The 20561-nt window shown below is 37.4% G+C and overlaps 2 protein-coding genes across 3 annotated transcripts; one reads left to right on the forward strand and one right to left on the reverse strand.

The window, feature by feature from the left end:
* Positions 1–1104: 1104 nt before the first annotated feature.
* On the forward strand, positions 1105–9916 carry trpa1a (transient receptor potential cation channel, subfamily A, member 1a). The gene is made up of 28 exons (XM_084411509.1): positions 1105–1135; positions 1315–1438; positions 2139–2289; positions 2394–2569; positions 2994–3101; positions 3332–3440; positions 3525–3670; positions 3757–3893; positions 3976–4024; positions 4107–4206; positions 5335–5435; positions 5614–5783; positions 5958–6122; positions 6258–6375; positions 6826–6992; positions 7074–7164; positions 7247–7306; positions 7376–7471; positions 7572–7642; positions 7717–7870; positions 7964–8053; positions 8318–8487; positions 8600–8729; positions 8831–9013; positions 9105–9173; positions 9250–9354; positions 9482–9591; positions 9680–9916. Exons 2-28 carry the CDS (start codon positions 1316–1318, stop codon positions 9894–9896), a joined length of 3366 nt encoding a protein of 1121 aa, XP_084267635.1. The 5' UTR covers positions 1105–1135; position 1315; the 3' UTR covers positions 9897–9916.
* On the reverse strand, positions 9916–20016 carry dnajb6a (DnaJ heat shock protein family (Hsp40) member B6a). Of its 2 annotated transcripts, none has more exons than XM_084411507.1 (10): positions 19870–20016; positions 17780–17865; positions 17503–17612; positions 15822–15878; positions 15569–15685; positions 15307–15456; positions 14807–14987; positions 12344–12414; positions 10570–10713; positions 9916–10483 (listed from the first exon to the last, which is right to left on the reverse strand). In XM_084411507.1, exons 2-10 carry the CDS (start codon positions 17845–17847, stop codon positions 10416–10418), a joined length of 966 nt encoding a protein of 321 aa, XP_084267633.1. In that variant the 5' UTR covers positions 17848–17865; positions 19870–20016; the 3' UTR covers positions 9916–10415. The 2 variants fall into 2 exon arrangements, with proteins under 2 accessions (XP_084267633.1, XP_084267634.1); XM_084411508.1 differs by having other exon boundaries at positions 19919–19978.
* Between the last annotated feature and the right edge of the window lie 545 nt (positions 20017–20561).

Consider the following 20561-nt stretch of genomic DNA (forward strand, 5'->3'; position numbering starts at 1 on the left):
TAAATAATGTGAAGAATCCTATTGATTGTCTTAAGTGGTGATGATAGTTTTCATGGATCATACAGGTCTTTTACCTTTAGATCAGTTGATCAAAAACAAAACAAGCCTATTCCATTTCTTATCACACATCTGCAAATGTTTATAATAAAGATCAGATTAAATCATAAAACTGAGAATTCTCAAGTAACTATAGCTATTGAAAAGTCTTACAATCATTCTAAACCTTGAGTATAGTAAAGGAACTGAACTGGACTATGTGTGCAATCATGAGAAGGAAATTCTGAAGTTCAAAACTGTTTCTTATGCAATGTTTCTTATGTTTAAAATGTATCTTCAAATCATTTTAGATTAGAAACCTCCAATATTGGTTTTAAACATTTTATGACTTAGTGTCTCTATTAAAGCAAACGTCTACATGTTACTAAACATCACAGGCTCGTAATTAGTATGAGCTGTTTGCTTCATCAACCAAAATAGTCCTCATTTAATTTGTTAGTTCTGCTCCAAATGAAATCTTTGAAATGAATAAAACAAGATTTTGTATGGAGACACTACAATATTGTCTAGCTGGAGATGCTTTGGTTTTACAGCTCACAAATAATGCTTTTGATGAGGTCACAAGCAATAATGTCCCATGAACACAATCAGGGGGTTTATGCCTCTGCAGTCCCCACAGGAAATAATCTTAGACCTGAAACGGACCACTCTAAAGCTAATGTGTAACCCTTTAACTCCTAAATCCTTGATTGATATTTACAAATCTCACAAGTAATGCTTCAGTTATTGAATTAGCTGAAAAAAAGAAGGTTGATGTAAATACAATATAATTATAACATGTATTATACAGAATCACAATTATATCATCTAGTACATAAACCATCATAATGTAATGTATCTAGTGGAACTTGATTCTCAGCCTCCATGAGCGTACATTTTTGCTCTTTTCTAAGTGCCCGCAAGTCTCATTAGGAGCCGACTGGTTGCATCAGAAAAATAGTAAAGGCTCTATCCCTCTCTCTCGCTCAGTGAAATAGTGTAATCTGATAACTAGGACACATCTAACCACACTATAAAAACCCTCTCACTAATAGCAAAGAAGCCACATACAAGCCAATATAGAGGAGAATCCAAATGGGTAAGAATGGGCCTCATCAAAAGCCTCTTCAACTTTTTCATCTCGTGTTGTTTATATCTGATGTTATGATGTTTCATATAATTACTCTTTAGTTTGAAGTTTGTGTGTTTGAAAGGCAGTCAGGCAACTTTTTTTTTTTTTTAAAGGCTTTTCTCTTGTTTTTCATGGTCCACTGACAGGATGACTAAAAAAGGTGCAGAAATGACACACATCTCCAAAACAGAGTCAAAATCTAGACAGCAGTCATTCGACAGTGTCATGGATGGGGACGAGAGCAACCAGATATCTGCAAATGTGTTTGAGGTACTCTTCTTATCTAAATTCACTAATTTATTTAGAAAGTTTGGATGTTTATAAATGAAGTCTAATTTTGCTCAACGAGGCTGACATTTTTTGCTGAAAAAATTCAATAAAAACAGTAATATTGTGAATAATATTGCCTGTCTTCTATATTAAAATACACTGACCGGCCACAAAAAAAGTCGCTGAGTCTATGATTGGATAATTAATGCAGTGATTATTATGTTTCTATTTGTTTGGCACCAGTTCTTCTAACCCTAATTGGGAGTGTGTAGCTTTTCATTTTTTAATCAACCATGTAGGATCATGGCCATATTCCAGGATGACAATGTCAAGATTCATCAGGCTCAAATTGTGAAAGAATGGTTGGGATGGAGCATGAAGAAACATTTTCACACATGAATTGGCACCTCTGAGACCAGACCTTAAATGAATCTTTGGGATGTGCTGGAGTAGACTTTACAGAGTGCTTGACTCTTGCATTGTCAATACAAGATCTTGACCAAACATTTATGCACCTCTTGATGAAAATAAACTTGTCATTTCCATCATGAGGCACATAAATATTTGGTCACGATCTTCAAGCACTCTGTAAAGTCTACAAATTCTGTTTAGTTTCCCATGTCTGATAGTATTGTGAGGACAGCTTGTGCAGGTGGTCTAATGTTCCTCATGACTGGATTTCAAACTCTGTTGGTTTCAGTGGGCTAAGCAAGGAAACGCAGTGGCTCTGGAGAAGCACTCCAAGTACTTGGACATCCGCGACCACATCGGTGCCAGCCCGCTGCACTACGCCTCATCCAAGGGATACTTTCGCATCATCAGACTTATTGCGCAGGTCATAGGACAACAAGGTAATAGAGCCACACCTTTAGACATTTACTTTAGCTTGAATTCATGACAAAATATCTGTTGCTGTAAATAAAATAAAACAAAAAAGTCATTTTTGACACCGCAGAGCTCAATGCCAGGGATGAGGAGGGGAATACACCTCTTCACTGGGCCGTGCAGAAGGACCAGCCAGGGATCTGCTCTGTGCTGCTGACTCTGGGAGCAGATCCTAACATCCTAAATAACAGCCAGCAGTCACCGCTACACACGGCAGTCAGCCTGGGCAAAAACCTGGTGGTAGAGGTGCGTCATTCTGCTCATAAGATCTTCAAACACTAAAGCTCATAGTTGTGTTTCATTGAGCCCGATCTCACGGGAAAACGTACAAATTCTACGAGGTGGCTAATTCGTACGAATTCATACGACCTCACTCGTACGAATTAGTAAGTTTTTTGCAAAATCGTACATATTGTACGAATTGCCCAATTCGTATGAATTCATACGAATGACCTACCCCTGACCCCGCCCCTAAACCTACCCATCACGTGGGTTTAGACAAATCGTACAAATTCGTTCGAGTGAGGTCGTACGAATTCGTACGAATTAGCCATCTTTTTATCATTCGTAGGAATTCGTACGAATTGGTCGTGAGATAGCGTTGGTTTCATTGGAAGAAACATGCTCCTCTCCATGTATCTAACATAATTATTCTTTTGGGTTTACTTAGCAACTTGTCTCACATAAACAAACTGATGTGAACCTGGAAGGGGACATGGGAAACACCGCTGTCATTTTAGCTGCTTCTTTGGATAACCATGAGGCTCTGGTTATATTGGTAAGTTGATTTTGATTTTAAATCAGTGGTGGGTGAATGTTTAAGTTCTATTAATTGAATAGAAACATATTCATTATATTCAAGTATCTTGCATGTATCAAATCCATGTTCGCCCACCATTGTTTTTAATTTAATTTAATTTAATAATAATATTAATATAAATAATCATATAATCTTATTGTACTACACACACACACACACACACAATCATTGTAACCTCTCTCCTCCAGTACAAACATGGTGCAAAGTTCTGTCATCAGAACAAACTTGGACTTTTTCCAATTCATGCTGCTGCTTTTTCTGGAGCTAAGAAATCCATGGAGGTCATCCTTCTGAAAGGTGAGATGTTGTATCACTGAACCTGAAACATTATATTACATAGTACCTACAAATCCACTGTCTTGTATTTCTCATTTTTCACAGGAGAAGAAGTTGGTCTGTCCATTGACAGCCATATAAACTATGTGGATAAATCTTGCAGCAGTCCACTCCACCTGGCTGTGCGTGGAGGGAATCTCGACATCATTAAACTCTGCATTGCGTACGGAGCAAAAATTGATCAGCAGCAGGTAAAAGAGGGATCTTGTCATGAAAATGAATACCAAGAAAGAATCAATTCACTATTTTCATTTGTAACATATTTTTCTCTTTACAGTGTGATAAATCCACCGCTCTCCACTTTGCATGTAGTCAAGGTGCCACTGAGGTTGTGAAAGTCATGCTCTCGTCTTGCCATAAAGTGTGTGACCTCATCAACATCACTGATGGGGCCAACCAGACACCTCTACATAAGTACTTCAGCTTTACACACTAAACAAGACTAAACAAGCCTAAACAAACAAACATAACTAACATATTTATTTTCCATTTGCAGAGCAGCGATTTTTGATCACTTTGAACTCTCCGAGTACCTTATATCACAGGTATGGCAGGTGCAGTTGTAAAATGAATAAACTATATTTGATATACTGACAGTTACTGTAAACCCGGACATTATTGTTCCAGGGTGCTGACATTGACTTTGTCGACTGCAAAGGCCATTCTCCACTCCTTCTGGCAACAAGTTGTGGAGCATGGAAAACTGTCAATCTACTCCTCTCCCATGGTAGGTAACCTTAATAAATTATTATTATTATTTATTTTAATAATGATAATAATAATAATAAGGGCTGGGTATTGACACACTTTTCACAATTCAGTTCAATTTCGATTCGGTTCTGATTTTTATTCAGTTCGATTCAATATCGATTAATTGGGTTATGTATAATTTTCTCAAGGAAAAATATCCCTCAACTAATGCTGTAAACTCCACAGGGAACCCCAGTTGGTACATTACTATAATATTAAAGGTTATTATAGGCTATTTACATTTCAATTACACATAAGGACATTTTTATACTTTTTAATGACATAATTGCATTTCTATTTGTTTTTTGAAATATAAACATTTTAACTGGTGGCTGTCATAAAAATATTACAGATTTATCGTACATACGTTAAGAACAAGTTGAGTGAAAATACAATGAAATAAAATGTTTGACATTTTAAACATTTTACTGACATCTTTCCGCGGTTGAAACACTGATTGAGCGATTACACGAGACTTGATACCGATTTCAGTCAATTGTATACTGTATCTTTCAACATACCTTCTGATGTTTATTTTGTGCTGTAACTTGTAGTAAAGCGGAAGAGATGATCTGTCTCGCAACGTTAAAGAGCGGCAAAACGGTATTAACAAAAGTAACAAAGCACAAAGGGAGGCGTGCTACAAAGTTTTGTTCATTCATCATCTGAAAAACAGTATAGACTAAAAGATCGATTCTTTGGATTTAAGATTCGATATTGGTTCATAAAAATAAGAATTGATTAAAATGAGAAATTTATTATTTGTATTATCATTTCCTATCAGTGGTTCTCACCTTTCCCTTTTTGACTTCAAGTAGACAACAATATTTGAAGTCCCCGCTCCTTTTTTTAATTTACAGAAATTAGGATGTTAAAATAAGTAGCCTATAACTAAAATAATTATAAATTAAATCAAATTGTAGTATTCCAGAAATTTAGGGATGAATTAAACTAAGAAATATACTTTTAGGCACCATTGGATGTTTGCCGAGATCCCCTATGGGACCCGACCTCTGGTTTAGAACCACTGTCTTACAATATTATTTATTATAATAATCCAAATAAGAATAACACTTACAAGCTGATGAATCTGTTTGTTTCATAGGAGCTGATCTGAAGAAAAAAGACACATCTGGATGCAACTTCCTGCATCTGGCCATCCTGCAGCCCAGGGGTCTGAAAAACCTGCCAACAGAGGTACTGCAGGTAAAACGCACAGGGCTGTACCCATCTTTCACTGTAGTTCTCATTCCCACAGCTTTTTTATAGGGATCCAAAAGGAAAAGTCACTGCTGCCCTCTACTGTTAGCGTCATTAAAAAGAGGTAGAACTGTGTAGAAGACTGTGCGAAGTTCACCGTGAAGCTCTTTTGGTTTATCCACAGCACGAGAGTGTGAGAGAGCTCCTCAATGATGAGGATATTGAGGGCTGTACTCCTCTCCATTACGCCTGTAGACTGGGAATACCAGAGTCTGTGAAGAACATGCTGGGATTAGAGGTCTCGCTGGACCAAAAGTGCAAACAGAAGAAATCTGCACTTCATTTTGCGGCCGAGTAAGTCTGTTGTTGTCATTGTGAAGATTCAGAAATGGCAATAAGAAAACAGTAAAGAGCATTTGCATTTGCCCATCTCCTCAACAAATTGAAGGAAAGCTGCAGTTATATAGGCCTACAGACAGTATAATAGCTTACTTGTAGTTATGTGCATCATTTTCTGTATCTGTTGAGATTTGGGAGGATCAACACATGCCACAGGATCCTGGAGATGGTGACAGACACCAGACTGCTGAATGAGGGGGATGAGAAAGGACTGACACCGCTGCATCTGGCGTCGCGTGGAGGTCACGTTAAAGTAGTTGAGCTTCTCCTACGCAAGGGGGCGCTGCTTCACAGGTACGAGTGATGGCACAATTCACTTTTTGTCAGGAGTAAAATAAACAACCCTGCTTTACACAGTTTCAACATGATGCAAATGAGCAACGTAGAACTCCTACAATCCTAATGCGAATCATGTATATTTTTGTATAGTGACTATAGAGGATGGTCATGCCTGCATCATGCTGCATCTGAAGGATACACACAGACCATGGACACTTTGCTGACGTCTAACATCAAACTTCTAAACAAAACCGATGGAGAAGGAGTAGTCTGTCTAATTTGCTAAAACACTTATGACACAGCTTGGTCATAGCTACTGATTTACATCGGGGTCTAAACGTCCGAGAACAGCTTTAGTTTAGCATTTTTAAAATCTAATTGAATTTTTTTTTTTTTTTTTTTTTCAGAATATTGTAGTATTTGGTTTGTAGTAAGGATCATGCGACACTGAAGACTAAAGTAAAAATGCTGAAAACTCAGCTTTGTCATCACAGGAATAAATTACATTTTAAAATATAAAACATATTAAATTGTAATAATATTTCTCAATATTACTGTTTTTCTGATTTATTTATTTTTGATCACAATGGGGAGCAAAAGTGACTTAATGACTTTAGAAACAGTTTGAACTTTTAAGGACCCTAAACATGATTATTTTGGGAACACTTGCATTGAATGTATTGCTGATGATGTTGCTCTGAATACTGATCTCTTATAGAACACAGCACTGCATCTGGCTGCTAGAGCAGGTCATGTGGCAGCAGTAAGACTTCTGTTATACAAAGGGGCCAAGATCGTCCTCAATAAGAATGATGCCTCTTTCTTGCACGAGGCTATACAGAATGGGAGGAAGGAGCTCACTAACACCGTGATTGAGAGTGACAGGTCAGCTTAGCCATTATTTTTGATAAATATTAGAAATGTCTTTTACAGTTTCTTCATTTATCTCATCTTTGATGAATACAGATGTGAAGAGGCGATGACAACGTTCAAACCAAACTCAGCAAAACGCTGCATTGTCATGGACATGATTGAGTTTCTTCCAGAGTCCTTTACAGTGAGTTTTAACGGTTGCTTATGCCCGTCACTTAAATTGAAGGTTTAACACTCTAACCAGCAAAGCAATGCAATTTCCCCAGCATCTTTTAGACACTTGCATAAGGGAATCAGAGGAGGATGTGAACAGCACCAATTACTATGTAAGTTTCCTTTCGTATTGAGTGTTTAAAGTAACAACCTCTTCAACTAACACCTTGTATGTTCACCAGATTGAGTACAACTTCCGGTGGCTTCAGCATCCACTGCAAAATCTTAAAGCAGACATGAAAAAAGACACCAACTACAAACCTCTTAGTGCATTAAATGTAGGTATATGTAGGCTATAATAATATATACAGTATATATATATTATTATTATTTTTTTTTATTGTGAATGGGCATGTTCAGAAAAAGTCTTCCCTACAGGCTATGGTGAAATTTAATCATGTCAGCTTGCTGACCCACCCAGTCTGCAAGAAATATTTGGAGATGAAATGGTGAGTATTTGCCATTGTATTTGCCATTTTTGATGTCTCAACATCCTGAGTTTTCGGAATCCCTTTTTCTACAGGAATGCCTATGGGATCAAAGCACATCTGCTCAATATGACTGTCTATGCGCTGGGGGTGTTTCCTTTAACTTACCTCATTGTGAACCTGAAGCCCACATTGGTCACTGCAAGAAATGTCACATCAGTCAGCATGGTCTGCACTTCCATGTACAAGGTACAATAATACTAAGGCAATTCATGAAAAATATGTTGTGACACTGTATACATCAAGAAAAAAACTGATGCAAATTCTCTTTAATTTACACAGCAATCCTATATGACAACAACATGCATGCTCTTGGTTCTTGTTATGAACATGTATGCAGTTGGGAAAGAGATCCTGCAAATTTTTCAACAGGTTTGTTAATGCTGCACTTACTATTGTCAATCTTACCTGTATTTTGCCCAAAAAGTGTAATAAGAAGCACGACTCGACTACATCGTTAAAAATAAATAAAACAAAAATATAGTATAATATATCATATAATACCATTGTGAGGCGGCTCATCTTCCCTAGACTCCTCTGACAACTTAAATCTCTCCAATTTATCAGTTTGAAAATATTTGCATCCTGAAAGTTCAAGTATGCACAATCATTTTAACCGTGGCTTGTTTTTGGAAGCGGTTGAATTATTTGCGAGATCCGTCAAACTACATGGACTGGTCCGCTGCGATCTGTGCTCTGCTGTTCGTGGTGCCGTTGCTGATGAACGCGAAGAGTTCCTGGCTCTGGCAGGCAGGAGCACTGGCAGCTCTGGCCTCCTGGATAAATCTCCTCCTCTATCTCCAGCGGTATTGGACTAGATGATAGTTAATACATCCACAGAACAGAAATACTGTATGTCACAGAAGCATTACATAAAAATTTTAAGGACTTACCATCTGTATTCTCTCATGGCTGTAGGTTTGAACGGATTGGTATATATGTGGTCATGTTTCGGGAGATCTCACGGACACTGCTGAGCATCATATTGTTGTTCTTCTACTTGATATTGGGATTTGCTTTGTCCTTCTATGCCTTGATGATCGAACAGGTGAGCATATGAGTGTTCTTAAATCATCGTTAAACGTAAAAACGATTCATTTGGGAAAACTAGCTTTAATGCCCAATTTAAAATATGAATTTACTTTACAGCAACATTTTGGAAGGATGTTCCTGTCACTGCTGCAGACCTTTGTCATGATGGTTGGAGAAATCAACTACCAGGACAATTTCCTGAAACCCTACCTGCAAGGAGACCTTCCTTTCCCAAACTTGACATTGGTCATCTTTATTTGGTTTGTCTTACTCGTGCCTATTCTTCTCATGAACCTTCTGGTAAGTCCAAAAGAAAACACGGTCTGAATTGAATATAAAACAACAGTCCAGTATGTCTTTTTACAGTCAAACTCGTGTATTTTGAGTTTAGATTGGTTTGGCTGTTGGTGACATAGCAGAGGTTCAGACAAACGCATGTTTGAAGAGGATTGCAATGCAGGTGATTCCACTCAAACTCTCTAATATTGTGTCATTTCTCCTTAAAAACAATGGTTTACTGTCAATCTACTCCACAGATTGATCTTCACACTAATCTGGAGGAGAGGCTTCCCTATTGGTTTATGAAGCGGGTGGACCAGGTCACCATCAGAGAATTCCCAAATAAATGCTTCAGAGGAAAGGTCTGACAACTTGATAATGATAAGAATATGTTGAAGTTTTATAAAGACAATGCAACTGATAATTGTGCAGTAAGTTCACCTTGCTAATACCCAGCTATTAAGACTGCTTTAATGTGCTTGTGCACAGAAAAGATGGTTTTTCAGTGGGAATGAGGTGAGGAAGTCCAGGACCCGTCTCAGTCCTACCAGCCACCAGTTATCTCCACTGGAACGGGAGCTAACCAAACAGAAATATAGGTAACACCAATCTGCCTAATACAAAACAATGTTTAACTGAACCAAGTCATTCAATTCAAGTCAGACCATGTGCTGTGCAATTTCTCAGGCTGAAGGAGATATCAGAGACTATGGAAAAGCAACACAACCTGCTAAAGCTCATAGTGCAGAAGATGGAGATCAGCTCAGAGGCCGAAGAACATGACGGACCCCCGGTCTTTCAGGAGCTGAAAGAGAAACTCCTCAGCAAGAGCAAATGGGGTCCGTTGCTCAGGGCAGTGACCGCCAGAAAGAAGCGAGTCTGCAGTTTCATAAAAACGTCATGAACACAACATTGTTTCAGCGGAGTTGTTGTATTTACTCATAAACTGTGATGACATGGCTAATATTTCTCAGTATGACTTTACGTTTGCACAACAATCAAGGCTAAAACCAAATACCAAGCATTTAGCATTGTCTTGTGTCTACATTGGTTGAATTTATAGTAATAATAACCCAAAGGTAAAAGCAAACTGGTTGTTCATTCATTAATAAATTGTGTGAATCATGCGAATAAGAAATGCTCGCTTGCACATATTTTCATTAAAACTATTCACCTTTTTTATTTGGGTATCAGTCACAGTTCTTCAGAGCAGTCATCATTTACTGTTTGTAATAATTATTGATTAGTAGCGGCAGAAAAGAAATGTAAAAAACAAATGATAAATTGTAACTTTGCATCCAAAAAAGAACAGATAAAAAACAAACAAGAAAACGCTAGAGTGTTTTTCCGACCTCAACACAGAATATCCACAGCTACAGTATGTCAGACTATCAGTACTACGAGTTCAGATGCAGCAACAAATTTAGGACTCTTTGGCCTTTTTGGTCTCTCCCTTCACCGTCATTCTCTTCCTCTTGACTCCAGTTTGCTCTGTTGGGATACATAACTTTTAAGTATCACAAGCATCATGCTTGAGCTCCAGGAATCTGACACGATATATGAAATGGGCTTCTGACCTTTGCCTGCAGTTTTATTTTGCTCCTCTCTCTGAGCTGACTGCCTTGCAGAGTGTGAGAAGGAGGAAGAGGAGGAGGAAGAGGAGTCAGGGAGCTCCTTCCTCTGTCTGTGACCCTCCAGCATGCCCATCTCCTGGGCTCTTCCTAGAGAGAGGGGTGCGGTTTAGTTTAGAAACTAATTAAATAAGTGTAATAATATCTGCCTTTAATTTAAAAAAAGATGTTTTGCAGAACTATTACACTATCTATTACCAGTCAGTTTTCCCCAAACTGTTTTGACGGTGATAACTCTGCACTATGCATACTATACCTCTGACATCCAGAGGTAGAGATGCATTTAGAGAGCATAAAACAAAATCACAAAACTTGTTAGTTTTGTTAGCCATGCATTCTGGTAGCACTGCAGCCAGCTTCATTTGGCAGGCGAAAGGCATCGATGAAAGGCAGTAAACAGCTAAGAAATGCCGTTCTACATAATAGAGAATTCAAGACAACTTTAACTGATAATTATCCCTAATTTAACTAAATTGTTTGAGACATTATCAAAATTATAATCATTATTTAATAAAAGTTATCAATCCACTCTTTAGAAATGACACTTCTACTGATCACTTTTAATTTCTTTGATTAATAATATTAAAAGTGTTGCATTATAGCACAGTTTATTCATGTACATTCAAATAGTTAGAAAGTTGATTTCTTTAATACGTTTTCATTTCGGAATGTACATTACGTAACTGTGCTATCACATGATATTTGTTAATGGCTTAAGAAAGTTACTATTCGAGGTAGATAAATTGCCCCCTGTCCGCATTGTTTCTTGTTCGATTATGATCTGCTTGAAGTATTAATGATCATAAATGTAAGTCTCATAACAATATCACTCACTCTAATCTCCAGAAAACGCAGAAGAATTAATCATAGAGTGTTAGTTAAACAATCAAGCTGCAACACACTCCCTTAATGATTGGATTTGGAAGAAAATCAAAGATCAGTCTCAATTAAAGCAAAACTACATAGACTGCAGAGCTGCCACATCCCCAAAAAGGATGAAACTCATTTATTTAGGTTCAAATTATTTTACAAAGTACACAAAGTTCCTTGAATGGTCATAAATCAGTTATATTATTAACTCCGGTTCTCATCAGGTTATTTAGTAATAACATTACAACTATGAACAACATTTGTTGTCTTACATGCAACAATGAGGGAAAAAAAAACATTTTCATTAATTAAAAATTGCATATCAGTACAATGGATCTAGCACTCTACCAGCATTTACAAATGTTAAACAAACGAATCAGACAAGTTGCCATAAGGTTTGAACAGCAAGTTACATACTCCAAATCCACACTCAGTTGGTAAAGTCATGCACAAAGCACAATTCTCTTTTCCTTTTAGCCCAAAGCACTATTCAAAAGGCAATGTGCAATCATGAGGACACAGCAACACAAAGTGCTAGCGGAAAGAAAAACTAATCTCACATTATGGTCCCAAAAAACGTAAAATTACACGCATCCTGCGAAAAATACTGACAGTCCTCAATTATAAATATATAAACCAAAAAATTGTTCAGAAACATCAGTCTAAAAAGGAAAAAAAGGAAAAAAAAAGAAAAAAAAAGGAGAGGGGGGAAACCAACAAACAAGCAACAACCAAAAAAACGCAATGTACAGACATCTGAACAACAGTACTAACATTGTTTGAGCTCAAGTTTGTGCTGAAAGGGCTCCATTATCTTACTTGTGTTCCAATCGCAGGAGCTGTTCCTTACCATTTATGGTTAGAGATTTTAACTGTCCATCTTCTTCCACTTCTACCCGTTCCTGTCCATTCTCGACGATTCTACAGAAACAAATTAAAACCACATCTATGAATTACAAAAAAGAAACACTTGTAGGGTTGGGTATCGTTTGAATTTTAGCGATTCCAATACTTATCAATTGACCTTTCGCCGAGCCCCGCCCCCCTTAGTTACTGTTGCTACGTCCGACAAACAAATGGTCAAACACGACCAGAGCGACAGATTGCATTGACTGGAAGTGGTATACCCGTGCGTGTCAGTGACCATTTTTGGAGCAATACCTCCGCGATATACTCCAGATCGAGGCAAAAGGGGTTACAGTATGCAGTGGAGGGATATATTCAAAATATAAAAATATGCAATGAAGGAGACACGACTAGCTGCTACTATCTACGTCTCTGTCGAGGCTAATGCTTACCGGTGTTACTGTTCACACATCATTTGTGATATGACAAAGAACAAGAAAACAAGTGTTTAAAAGCATTGAAAGACACTCACTGTTGTGTTTTTGTGTGAAAGAAAAAACTCTCTGAAAATAAAAGTGCTGTCAGCAATAATTTTTTCTTATGTGTTTTTTCGCATAACACACTATGACTAAAATTTTAAATGCTGCAAAACACATGGGAGTTATATTCTCGATGCTGTAGTTTATCTGATCAGTCACAGTATATCATTAATCAAGCTTAATTTGACTTTTCAACTACAATTAGGCAGGGTGAACTGAAAGCTTTTACAATCTTTTAGCTATAACTTATATCATTGACAAAAGTACGTGGTGCATTTTCTTCCAAAAATGATTTTCTTTCTCAAATTCATGCTTCAAGTTGACAACGCACAATAAACGAAATCACACAATAACTGTTTAACCAGACATAGCCTTAATTTGCATCTAAATAACTTTCATTGCTTGTCTTTCATAATGCACTTACCATAATATTTATTAGGGGGACAACAGATCACAAAACTCGCGGTTCAGACAATATTATGTTTTTTGAGTAACAGATAGGATAGTTTTTCAGATCAGAAAAAAATAAAAAATAATTTTAAGTAGCCATCGACACCACAGCCAGCAGACGTATTTATGCTTCGTAATGTTCGACACATTTAACTGGGAGTGGGGCCGTCCACACTGTTTTATCCATTGTAGGCATCGCTCACGTTGTGTTTTCGGCTTTGGGAATGGAAAGAACGACTCCTCCAGACAATCTCTCGGGGTATCTAGTGTCCGATTTACAAACGCCACGGGCGCACGCTTCACCATCTTGCTAATGTTTGTCGGACCTGCTCACATAGTAACGGTTGCTATGATGTGTGATTGGACAATGACCGTTTTGGGGGAGGGGCCGGCGAAAGGTCAAATCCCATTTTCTATTCCAATAAGGTAATAAGCATTTTTATGCAGTTGCTGAAAAACACGAACAAAAATGTGCAGCCTAAAGAAAACTTACACAAGCAAAAAATTATTAAAGACAAGTAAACAGTCAGTAATAAAATAAAAACAACTAAACAAAGATACAAATGAATCAGTGTTTTAAGTTGTTCAGGTAGGTGCACTGCAGTCTTCACTTTATAAATAATATCTAGATTAATCCTAGTACTGGGCGGTATGAGCAAAAATCCATATCACAGTATTTTTCAAAATTATACCGGTTTCGCAGTATATGACGGTATTTTATTTTTATCAAGCATTCAAAGTGTTTAGAAAGAGGTGCCAGCAGGAGGCGCTGTAGGCATGTAAGAAACGACTGTGTACACAAAGCAGCGCCGCTCATAAACGCTGCTTTATCAGGAAAGATAAAGAAAGATAAAGAAAGATTAAATGAAAATGACATCGAAACTTTTCCAAAGGCAGTCAGTTCCCCTCAAAGATACATTCATATAAAAACACCCGCGCCGCGTTTTGACTTTGAAACGTGCAGTGCTCGTGTTTATTCAACAATGTAAATGCCAACTACAAATACATTTTCCGAAAGGCTGTGTTGATATTGTGAACCAATGTATGGGAAACAATATAATTTGACAGCTATTAATTATAGTTTAACCTATCCATGTTCACCGTCATGCTTAGTAGCCTAACACATACAGCTGTGCCCTCACCACAGTGCAGCAGTGAAAAGAGACCCTCTCAAATAGTGTCGCGCCGCGCAGTTTAACCGTATTGCAGTATATAAAAAATTCATATCATAACAAAAATAAAAACCAGTATTCGGTATGAACCGGTATACCGCCCAGCACTAATTAATCCTTTTGTAAAAGTTACAAAAGTTATTCAGTCAAGATTAGTGAGTGATTTTTTTCCTCTTGTGCTTTGATTAACATTAATGACACATACGGCAGCAGTATTTTGCCGGATAGGGTTGTAGGCTAGTTGTATAACGTAGTTGGTATAATGCATTTTTACATCTTAAACGTATAAAAAAAATGTGTGCCTACCTTTTTGTAGTGATTTTCCTCCCATTGATGAATTTAGTGGAGGTTGAAACAGAGCGGAAGCTGCCCATGCCTCCGCCTCCGCCTCCGCCTCCTCCTCCACCTCCCCCTCCACCAAATGAAGTTGAAGAAAAGGAAGAGAAGCCGCCTCCTCCTCCTCCCATATGACCAAAAGGTGTGAAACCTACAGTTAAAATAATATATGTAAATATATATCTTTATCCATAATATTCATGTTAGTCGGCAAACGTCTGCACAAAATACTATGAAAACATGTTTAATGGCGCTAAAAATACAATTTCAATTGTTGTAGAGTTGTCCTGAACAACTATATAGCCTTGAAGCCTGTGAAAGATATCATAAACCCTGATGTTTGACTTTTAGTACAAGTTTTACAGATTTTTAGACAGGATTTGGTTTTAATTTTCAGCAGTTTTATGATTGCTGTTTTGCATCAATTGAAAGGATTTTGAAATGAAGTGGACATAATTGCAACACCTGACCTGCATCAAAAGATGAAAACCCTGCCCCAAAAGGTGGGAATCCTCCAAAGCCTCCAAAGAAGGACCCTCCTGTCCGGCTCCTGCTCATACCACGCTGGTGGGGGTGCCGCCGACCGCCACCAAAAAAGTCATTGCCAAACGGATCTCCACCTAAAAGATAAAAACAACAACAGATTTGCATATAACATTTAAAGAACTGCCTAAAAAAACTGCTCTGCCATTGAATGCTCACAAAAAAACAGCGAGGTAAATACAAACTCACCAAAGAAGTCTGCAAATGGATCTTGTCCACCAAAGAATTCCCTGAAGACATCCTCTGGATTGCGGAATGTGAATCCAAAGTGGTCGCCATTAAAGTGCCCTCTTCCTCCTCCTCCTCCTGTCCAAATGATAAAGTTACAGCTTTAAACATGGTACACTGACATCATATTGGCATATTATTTATGTACATTTATTTAATCCAAAATAAGAATTTGACCAAACCACATATTACAAAAATATCACTGTAGTATTACCTCCACCTGGTGTTAAGCCTTCTTTTCCATACCGATCGTATAAGTTCCTCTTGTTTGCTGAAGGAGAGTAAAGTAACAGTTAACTCATAGTAAAGCAGAAAATACCACCATAATATGTGAGACCAAACCGATTTATTGCACAGCAGTTGTCCATAATCTAGTAATTATATTACTCATGCACCAGACCTGAATGACACCTGGAAAGCACCAGACACACAAAGTGGGACACACTTCACAGTGGGTGCAATATCATGAGTCATCGGTCATTTTTTGGAATTTTGAGGAAAGTCTGCCGTTAAGAGTGGCAGTGCTAACCTCTGAACACAACCCCTCCTTCTGAAGGAGTGTCTCAAAAGTCCAGAGTCTGTGCAAGGCTGATAAGGCTGGGAGGCACATAATGGCATTGGGAATGTTTGACATATGTTTGTTTAGCAAGCGATTTTCTACAATTTGAGTAATCAGCAGTCACGTTTAGCTTCAGGAAAAAAACCCCAGCTGACTGTTACTGCTAGCACAAAGAGTAGGGGTGATCAATTTATACTGGACGTGAGAAAAAAAAAAAGCAGCTATTTTAAGCTAAATATTTTAAATAAAATGCCATATCCAAAGCATATTTGTTGTTATTACACTTTATTTTATTATATTCTCTTTTAGATTTTTTTTTTTTTTACAATTTATAGCTATAAATTACACAGCAGGGCTCTTCAACCCCAGTCTAGCAGGGCCAGTTTTCTGCACACTTTAGTACCAATCCCAATTTAGCCCATCAGTCTGTAATTTGCTGAACACCTTAATTAGCTTGTTCGGGTGAGTTTGGTTAGGGTTAGAGCTAAACGCAGATGGACACTGGACCTCCAGGACTGGATTTGAGTGCTATGATATACAGTTTTAACATGGAACCCTAAAGGATAATTTAATAAAACCATGTAATTTATACAGAAAACAAGATGCTGAGTTTCACGAGAACAGCGAAGTATATAGGAGTGTACACACAGGATGCATTCCTATGTTATTTTTGGGCCTGTTTACACCTGGTAACCATGCGTTTTTAGTGAGAGGATTTGTTAAAACCATTCCATTTACACTCGCCCACATAAATGCGTCTCCGCAAAACGGATATAAATTCGATCTTCAATTCCCGTGCTTCATGCTAACTTCAACAGAACCAACAGATATGAGCTGCATTTTATCAGCTAATTTCAAGATCAAAGACCACAAAAGGAGAGAGAGCACTGGTAATATCATTAAGTCGCACTACTTTTAATGAAGATTATGCTGTGTTGAGCGACTTACTGCGACTTACTTTCAGTTTCATTTGTGGCAGTTTGCGCATTGGCTTGCTCGGCTACTCATCTGCGGCGATGCATGTTGCAGTAGCGCTGTCATATCGGACTTTTACGTTCACGCTCTGACACGTTTATTTAAAAAAAAATTTGGGAGGAGTCAAATTTACACATGTGGTTTCAACAACCAGATGCATTTACACTTGTCCGGTTTTGTGGTTTGAGTGATCGGATTTAAATCCGTCTCGAGGGCCTTTACACCTGCTCCATTCACGATCGGATAGCTATGAGTAGATGCGTCAGTTATGGCCGTCGACTGGCCTGGACCTCTCTAACACATGCCCTGGGCCACCCTTATTGTTGAATCCTATTTTAGTCTGGTGATTGTTAAGACTTACCATCAGACAGGACTTCATACGCCTCTGAAAGCTCCTTAAACTTCTTCTCTGCGTCCTCCTTATTATCTGGGTTCTTATCTGGATGCCACCTCAGAGCTAGTTTCCTGTAACTGTAAGGGAAATACAGCATGACATGAGCCTACACAGGCAAATGATCATATTTAACACCACTGGAAAAAAATGCTACAATTTTCTACAACTTAATTACTGTTTAATTTTGAATAACAAGCATTATTGAGGATGTAAAGATCTAAATTAAACCAAAGATGAAGCTTACGCTTTTTTGATGTCATCTGGAGATGCATTTTTCTGCACTCCTAGAACCTGGTAATAGTCATCATCCATGGCCACAAACTACACTGGCTGGCGAACAAATGGGGAATAAATAACAACAACAAAATAATAATTAGCATATATACCTGCAGGCACTTTAACGACTGTATCATATCAGATGCATTTCTACGGCCTCTAAATTATCTACAAGATTAAAACTGAAAAACCTGATGTACACAATCTTCCACATGCCCTTTGCCCTCTGATTGATAGCTCAGTTTTAGTATGAACTATCAATTTTAGTACTTTTTAGCCATTTACCATTAAAAATATACACCTTCAGGGCTGTGACTTTGCTGTAAAATCTTTAATGAATTGTATAAAGTAAATATAAGAATAACTTTTATATTGTTATTATTTTTTAGGGTAGGTAGTAGTAGGAACATTTACTACAATTAAAGCACTGTATTGCATGGTGTTGTATTGAATTGCATTATAAGTTTTGCCCCCTCTCCCATGGATATACAAATGCCTCATTCATTCATTCATTCATTCATAAAAATCCTGATGTATCGTCACGATACAGAACAAAACACATAGCCTATGCAAAACTTAAAAAATATATATTTGATCTAAAGGTTCTGTCAACTTTCAAAAATGATTTCCTTGTCAGACTTTACAGCTTAAGACATTCTCCACATCCTACGTGAAGGAGCTAAACAAAGGCTCAAGAAGAACAAAGAAATAATTAATGAATTAATAAAATGAATACACAAATCACAGGACGCTCAAATTTGCACAATGCCCTGTATTTGTTCAGGACAACAAATGTAATCAAGTTGTCTAAAACCTTAATTCATTTAAAATAAGGAATGAACAAAAAGATTTGTAAAAAAGCCCAAAGAAACTTTAAAAAAAGCCCACGACTGACTGTACAGCCAAAAACAGGTGTTTTCAGAATATCAACCAGGGTTACTCGTCTCATTACTATTAAATTTACAAATAACATGATGACATAAGGAAAATCAATGTTAACTGCAATTTGACAACCTGCCTGTTACTGTAAATACAACAGATTTCTTACAAGCTGAATTCATTGTTATCTCTTAGTAATATATGAAAAACATTAATAAATAATTGTATATATGCTTGGTGAAAAAAATCGTGTGTTTGCATGTGTCCAGGCAAATAATAAAGTAGTTCTCGATCTGATTTTGATGTGCACCAAATTGAAATCCATAATAGCTGCATGTGATGACCCAGAATCAAGCTCAGATCTCATTCATGCATGACAAACATCTTGGGGCATTAACTGCATGTTAGATGGGTTTGTTTTCTCACATCTAAACCATCAGGGAAACACAGGTTTTGAGTGTTGTTAAGGATGCATTGTGCAAAGTAAGAGACAGAGAGCTGCTAAAAAAATAATAAAACGTACATTTATGAAAATAAGCAATGTATTTTGGTGCAGTACAAAATAGACAGCCACTTAAATACACTGAATAAATGTAGTAGAGGGATAGTTCACCTTAAAAAAATAAATGATAAATCAAATGTATTGGCCTTAATGTTGTTCCAAACCTGCACTTTCTAAAGTGGAACACAAAAGGTGACCATTCATTTCCATTGCATGGACAAAAGATGCAATGCAAGTGAACAATGATTGAGGCTGTCATTATGAAAAGCATCATTTTGCGTTTCACAGAAGATAGAACATCATCAACCAGATTCGGAATAAAATGAAGTTGAGTAAATTAACAAAGACTGTTCGTGTCATGTCTATCTCTTTAAAGCTACGCTATGTCAACAAGCTAAGTTAGCCAACCACGGACAATACTATTAACACGTCCAATTTATGTTCTATTTATGCATAATTAAAACCGTTATTTTTTTTAACCCACATCAGACCAAAACGTCAAAACAACGATATAGCTTGCTTTTATTCATGTTTCCACCTGGCAACCTTGTCATCTTTTAGATGAGCTAACTAGCTAGCAACAATGCTATGATCTGGCTAGCAGGAATTATTCATATTTATCTCATAAAGAAAATCTCTCACGTAAGCTTGGTAAACATACTGAACGCTTAACATACCTTGTGTTTTAACTGCCAGAGGCAGCTGCTCTGTTTTTGGTCGACTAACCTCAGCCTGTGGGACGCTGTATTGAGTTGATGTGACAAGCAACGAAGCGTCCGGAAACAACACGAATCTTCTGGTTTTTGCGAGGATTTGACGTCACGTCCTGTTTGAGGTATAGGATTCGCACCTTTGGCTCCAGCTATTCGGACGGCGCTTTTTCGTTTTCGACTACTGTATGACAAATACTGGCGATATATCGCTGTACAGTTGTTCAACAATATTCAGCAATAATATCTCTCTCTATCTCTCTCTCTCACACACACACACACACACACACACACACACACACACACACACACGAATACAAACTATGAAATACATAACAGCAAATAAGAATTACTATATGTCTGAAACCACTATAACAGAAAAAGTGAATTAAATAAATTAAATAAGCAATTTTTCTACTTAAACAACAAAACAGTTTATTTTCTGAGAGTCCACAGAGCCGTTGCAACACACCCATAAACGATAAATTACTTGAACTTATGGAGAGCTATATAAAATGCTTTTGATGACAAAACTCGATCACATAATTCTTTATTTATTCATTTTTATTTATTTATTTATTTTTTATCTAGCAATCCTTGGCGAGAGGCGTATAGCCTACTGGGTCCCTCTGCTGGCTTGTTTTTGCATTGAGCTTCGC

This window comes from Rutilus rutilus, assembly GCF_951802725.1.
Source record: "Rutilus rutilus genome assembly, chromosome: 6".
Taxonomy (NCBI): Eukaryota; Metazoa; Chordata; class Actinopteri; order Cypriniformes; family Leuciscidae; genus Rutilus; species Rutilus rutilus.